This window comes from Nematostella vectensis, chromosome 14 (assembly GCF_932526225.1).
Source record: "Nematostella vectensis chromosome 14, jaNemVect1.1, whole genome shotgun sequence".
NCBI classification, from domain to species: Eukaryota; Metazoa; Cnidaria; class Anthozoa; order Actiniaria; family Edwardsiidae; genus Nematostella; species Nematostella vectensis.
In genome coordinates this window covers 7,376,704-7,383,065 of record NC_064047.1, presented here as the reverse complement: position 1 = coordinate 7,383,065, position 6,362 = coordinate 7,376,704, and the positions used below count along the sequence as shown (strand labels likewise).

Here is a 6,362-nt window from a genome sequence, read left to right as displayed (position 1 = left end):
TTTAATTATTGTAAGTTTAGATGGTTAGAAAAGTCTATACCCCTCTCCCCAGGTTGCTCTCCCTGTTCAATAGAACACTTCAATTCGTTTCGTGAGCACTTCACCTATTCTGTTTGAGGTGTATCAAATGTACTCATCAGATTAGCCAAGAAAAAATCCTTGGGGATAATGATGTTTTTAGATGTCTTGCTCTTTTGTTTCTGGTGGGTGAGGTCTATAAATAAAAACACAACAAGTAGTCTCAAGATAAAACAGCTGAGTTTACTTACCAACTGGGCCATACATGTGTCCGATAAGGCCGTTAGGCAGCGCCACTGACTGAAACTTTAGAGAGTGCACTCTTTTATGACCATTATATACAATTCTTTAGTTTTGGCCTGGACGCGATATTGGTCGCACCGTTCCGTCTACAAAGCCAAAACCAAAAGCTCAAGAACAGGCTTGGGTTAATTATCATTGAGCTAGGTAGAAAACTTGATAAGTTATCTCATCCCTGTGAAAACGATGACTTAAAATGGCGTCGCATGGAATCGAGGACGCCGGACAGTGGCTCATGCAAATGAGCATCTGTTCCGTAGAGTGTTAAGTGCTTCGAACTCCCGTAACATGCTGCTGGCCGTGTCGAGATTAGTCTGCGGTAATCATGTGACCATCTGGCTCTCCCGTTGACTTCATCGAGCTGTGTTTCGGACAGATTGTACAGACAAAAGGAGAGCCTTTTAATTTTCTTAAGATTGATTGAAATTGAATAAAGGAGAGCGGATATTGGATTACTTAAAAATGAGTGCGATAAAATAAAACATAAACCCATTTAGTAGTCACATCAAAACTGCCAAAACATTAATATTTGTCTTCCCCGCCTCTCAAATTATATCTGTTTAATGTCATTTACTCCCACTATTAAAGACAGGCAACGTCATAATGAAAGACTCAGATACAACATTAAAATTCAAGTATGACCTTTAGGTCCTTTAGAGCTATCGGTCTTTATTTGATATCTTGTGATGATGTTAACATCATGCTGTTTCATATCATATTCGTATTTAAAAGGGTGTAATCAAACGCTATGCTTTGCAAACGTGAGAAGCAAAAGACCCCTCCCCTACAACCAAACGTGGGGAGCAACCCTGTGGGGTACATAGAACGTCTAGCGGTCCCTATATTACTCAGATATCTAATATCCATTTGCACATCTGCTCACCCAATAAGTCGCATTCAAAACGAGAAACACCGTCTATACCCGTCACCTTTATCTTTAATTATCCTTCAATCAGTCATACAACAGATGTGAACGAAAAGACACACCTTACAGTTATTTTATTTTTTTATCAGTCATGCAGAGTTATAAGAATCACTTGGTGCAGACTACGCATGTCAGCTCACGCCCATCTACATACGGGGCACACGGTAGTGACCCACACACCCCTTCCACGGGGTACAGCAGTGCTCCGTTAAGATTAGCGACACTACCCGGGACATACTCGGCATCGTGATCCACGCACACGAACTGACTCGAGTGCTTTTGACCGTAATACGACGTCATCAGGTAGCCATAGTACTCGCGGGACCATCCGGCGGGACAGCGGGCGACTGCGGGTATCATGAGCTGGGTGCTGCGGGACGGGACGTAACACACGGCGCACGGGACATCGTGGTCATGAAGGGCTTTTCCACGTGTGAAGGGGCTGCGGTCATGGACTTGATACTCGGCGCCGTACATGTAGCCGCTGTACTGATGCCCTGGAGTGTAGTTTATGTACTGGGGTTTCTCGGGGAGGCACACGTACTCTGCCGCACCGCCAGAGTGACCATACCACTCCCCGCCGACACGGCCTTGAAGAAAAAAAAGCTGAGTTTACAATATATGACATGGCAGAATAAAGACAAAATACCTCGCTTTCCCCATGCTAAATAGGCCCCTTGCAAGATGCTTTATCATTTGAATCACATTTAGTACGTTTTGAGGAGTAATACTGGCTGCATATCTCAATTTACCAATCTTTGCAAACAATCCACCTTAGATTAATTCCCTTGAAATAGTTCTAAAACCCAGAATTTTTTAAAACTTGGCATAAACAATATTGAAGTTAAGGGCTTTGAAAAAATGTAATAAAAAAGATGGGGGTACCGACCTCGTTTTTACAACAGAGGGGCGTAGAGTTGACGCGTTTTTACCGATCGCGTAAGGAAAAATCCTAACTCTTAGTTTTTAAAAAGAGTGCCTATAGTCTTTAGAAAATTAAGTTCTGTTTGTCGAGCTGCCAAAATCCGATCTCCTAAACAATAACCCGTAGTAGCTAATGTTCAAAACAAATCACATTTTAAGAGATCGCACTAAAAGACATTGTTTTCGCCACTATACGTTAAAAAGCGCCATTTTGAAGTATTTTTACGGCTTTTAAGAGAAATAACAAAACTTCTACAAACCAACTTTTTTTTCTTCTTTCAGTATATCATTTTTCCGTATATATTTAACTATTTGAGCGAATAAAAAATGGGGGTAACCGACGTTTTTCTGTCAAAGCGATTTTAGGTAAAAAACGTGCGCCGTTTGCTTTGTTTTCTTATACAACTGTGGCGCGCCCGCGCACTTTATACCGGAAAATTCGAACAAACAGCGCGCGCCACTATGCGCAGAAGGGGTGCGTGCGCGAACAAACAACAAATTTTCAAAATTCATCACTTCTAAACCTATCTAATCCTCCCTTGTTTTTCGTTTTGTTATCAGAAAGGCTAATAAATAGACTGTGTTTACTTCAATGATGTGTTTTCGACCAATCTTAAGCTCTATTATAGCTTTCTGGCCTCTCTACGGAGCTCTGCACTGAGTGAGGTCACAAATGACAGATTGCCTAAGGCAAGTCCCTTTTATAGTGCGCGTTCGTGTTTAACAGTTATGCATGACATACCTCGACACCGACACACTGATATTCTACACGAAAGCACATGTGGACAAAGTCACGTGATAAATGGAACAATGAGAATGTCTAATCAAAATTCCGGCAAATTTTCAATGTGACAGTTTTTCAACAGTTTTTATTCTGCTTTGTTTTATCCAAATTCGACGCAAATATCTCATATCTAATAGGCCCTAATACGCTGAGGAAAAGTGTCTGCCATCTTTCACTGAGAAGAGGAGAAACTAGAAAACTCGAGAACCACACGAACGACAAACCCTAGCCAATAGGGGGTACCGGGAAAGGTTTCCACTGGGTTTCCACTTTCAAATGATCAGGCAAAGAAAAGCTTCAATTCAACGATTTTTCTTAGCGAGAGAAAGCACTCGCACACGCGCCATTTTCGAGCTCTCCACAGATACCCAATAGGTATTTCTAACTCACAGCCAAAAACACCATTGACGTCCAGAACTTCGTGGTTTTCAAACAAATCACAATAAATGTTCATTCGAAAAAAAAAAATAATGAAGCACGATGTTGACAGTATATCACTTTTTGAAGACTTTAGTTTGCGTCTTGCACGACATGACGAAAGCCATAAAGCGCACGAGGTTTTAAAACTGCTACAATAATATCGATTAAATACTTAAATATTAGATTAAACTATAGAATTAAAACTGATTCTAAACCCCTTCAACTTTCATATGTTGTTAGATTCAGTTCTGTTATCCTGTCGGTCCATGTTTTCTTCGTAAATATGACAAAACAAATCTAAAGCTTAGCCGATCATAAGTAAGCTTATAAGTACATAAAGTCACAACTTTCGTATTTCACACAGTAGCGTATCTACGGGGGGGTAAGGGGGTCTAACCCCCCCCCCCCCTTTGGGCTGTCTTTTTTTATTGTTTTCATTGTATCTTTTTATTCCAAAATCGTTACGAAGGTAAAATAATGACAAAAATTTTGGGGTCACCCCCCCCTCCCCCCCTGTGGCAAAAAGCTAGATCCGCCCCTGTCACAAATAATAGTACGGGAACTCACCACCAAAAATACTACCAAAAATCGAGATCGGGCCGATAAAGCAAGGATTCGTGCTTTTCAATGCCCATACAAACGTGTTGTGCATTTGACTTGAATGTCAACGTGCGATTTCCCGCCAACGTGCAATTTCCTGCCAAACACTATGAACACAGGGCCCCCAATAAGGATAAAAGAAGGAAATAATTTTAGCGTACTTTTTAGCGTAGCATATAAAATTTCTGTGATCGATCAGGTTGTATGTAGACGTTCGCTGCATTTGATTTGTAATAAATATATCGGTAGCAATCCTGTTATATTGGTTTCTTTATTTCCAATATCATAATGTTTTTTTTTATGAATTATAAACGTAAATGTTTCGTGTGTACCCACTAGTAAGTTCTATTTCTTTAGCATTCGTGTAAACCGGACCAAATCTCACCTTTGTAGACGAGCCGCGCGGAGCTTGGGCACGAAGTCTTCCCCCATCGCACGTACTGTACACCAGAGGACCCCCTGGGACCGGGGGGACCCCTCGCACCAGTCCTTCCCCAACCACCGGGCGCTCCTTTAGGACCTCGAAGACCTTAATAAACAATAACGCAAAAGTTCAGAGCTCGCATATGTACGTTCCGTACAAGAAACAAAAATCCCAACGAGAATGAAAAGAAGTAATATTATGACCATTGCTCTTTAAGAGACTAATTTCTAAGAGTTGTTAGCACCCACCATTTACTCCTGGTTTGCCGTCCTTTCCATCTCTCCCTGCAAATCATGGGTAATTTAAAGATGTCGAGTTTAATTAATAAAATAACAGAACTGCCTTTATGTTAGAATAGTGAAATTTCTTCATTACTCAAGTAACCCCCTAATATTGTTGAACATTTTTGAATCGGTGACCCTATGAAAATGATGCCTTTCTCCTTTATACTGTCTATGATTGCCCTTTATATTTGTCTTTAATAACCCGTCCATAATTGCATCTCTTATATTTCACTTATTGTCCTACTCTTTATACCCGGTCCTATGAATAATCTTCCATCTATCCCTCCCTTCCCCTTATAATACCCACTTGGCTCAACTCGTTTTGTTTTACCCACCTGGCTTTCCATCGCGTCCATCCCTGCCTGTAAGATACATTTAGAAGTTCAATGAGAAAAAAAAAATCAACATTAATAAAATAAATAACACAGCGAAACACAGAACAGGGAATGATCTTGCAAGAATGAACCAATTGAAAATGTAGCACAAAGTTTTAATAACTTTTTGTACGGGTTAGGATTGAATAAAAACAATAACAGAATACAGAGAATAACATATCTTGTGACTGACACGGGCTTAACATACCTCTAAGCCAAGGTACAGTTGCCCCTCCTAAAAAAAGAGCATTCATTCTGAAAACAAAATTAAAGATAGATGAAAAAAATTAAGAATATACTGTGTGTGGCACAAAAGAAAAACAAATAATTTCTAAATGAAATAATAAAGTTCCAGTTATATATGAATGTGATATAGGTGACTATTTTTTAGCCTGGGGCATTCTTGATTGATTTATTTCTCTTATGTTAATCTACGAACCAAGATTCTATTTTATTTTCACCCAAATAAAACTTGATCAGATGAATGACTGAGTCAAACTTGAGAAACTTTTTGATGGCATCATTTTTCTTCCTTGTAAGTATTTCAACTGATTTAGTAATATATCATTTCTCCATAGTTATCGTATGTTTATCGTATGCTTTAGGCGTGCGATCGCCTCATTAAATTACACATAAGCATTTCCATTCTACCGATAACTGAGCCAATTTTGATTTCCCATGCTTACATCTATTGACGTAAAATAGCATGTTTCATGAAACACGGGCTCTAGGATAATACAATTAAAAGGTCCTCAAAGCCCATGGCTAATAAAACCTACGAATCTGGTGCGTAAAATTTGTCTCTAAATGCCGTAGAATGTCAAGCCGAGACGCCCTCCCCTCTACTTTCAGTATGCAGTTTATATATCGACAAAAAAGACGACTCGTGCGCTTGAGTCTTCAGTTTGACTATTTATTGTGTTGTTAACCAAGACAGGGACATCTGGGTATTTCAGGGTATTTCAAATTGAACACTCTAATGAAGAAAATTTTGTTTTCCGCAATGAAACTATCACGACGGGATACCTTTCACTCGAGTTTCAAATTTACTTACTTTTTCTCCAGACTTTTTAGACGTTTTTCGTGCTCATCGATCAAGCTTGCACGCTTTTCCACCTGATGGTCCGGCTCATCCAGTTTCCCTAGCTCCTGGTCTTGAATTTCCTTTCCTGAAGCCAGAGCACAGAAAACAACGCACCACAGCACAACGAGATGTGAAAGAAGATGCGTCTTCATATCGATCGGCGATAGAGATTTAGACTTTGTGTCGGTAAAAGCTGTCAGAGAACTCTGAGCTCTTTCCGTGCCC

At 40.0% G+C, this 6,362-nt stretch overlaps 1 protein-coding gene across 1 annotated transcript; it reads right to left on the bottom strand.

Annotated features, from left to right (window-relative positions):
- Positions 1 to 1,237: 1,237 nt before the first annotated feature.
- LOC5510306 (collagen alpha-5(IV) chain) lies at positions 1,238 to 6,362 on the bottom strand. The gene is made up of 6 exons (XM_001630728.3): positions 6,108 to 6,362; positions 5,262 to 5,308; positions 5,015 to 5,041; positions 4,644 to 4,679; positions 4,357 to 4,500; positions 1,238 to 1,833 (listed from the first exon to the last, which is right to left on the bottom strand). Exons 1-6 carry the CDS (start codon positions 6,287 to 6,289, stop codon positions 1,352 to 1,354), a joined length of 918 nt encoding a protein of 305 aa, XP_001630778.3. The 5' UTR covers positions 6,290 to 6,362; the 3' UTR covers positions 1,238 to 1,351.

Excerpts from the sequence above, each read along its gene's own strand:
- LOC5510306 (XM_001630728.3), bottom strand. The coding sequence starts at position 6,289 with ATGAAGACGCATCTTCTTTCACATCTCGTTGTGCTGTGGTGCGTTGTT. Across the intron at positions 5,309-6,107 it reads CTAAAAAGTCTGGAGAAAAA|AATGAATGCTCTTTTTTTAG; the intron begins GTAAGTAAATTT and ends TTTTGTTTTCAG. Across the intron at positions 5,042-5,261 it reads AACTGTACCTTGGCTTAGAG|GCAGGGATGGACGCGATGGA; the intron begins GTATGTTAAGCC and ends TGTATCTTACAG.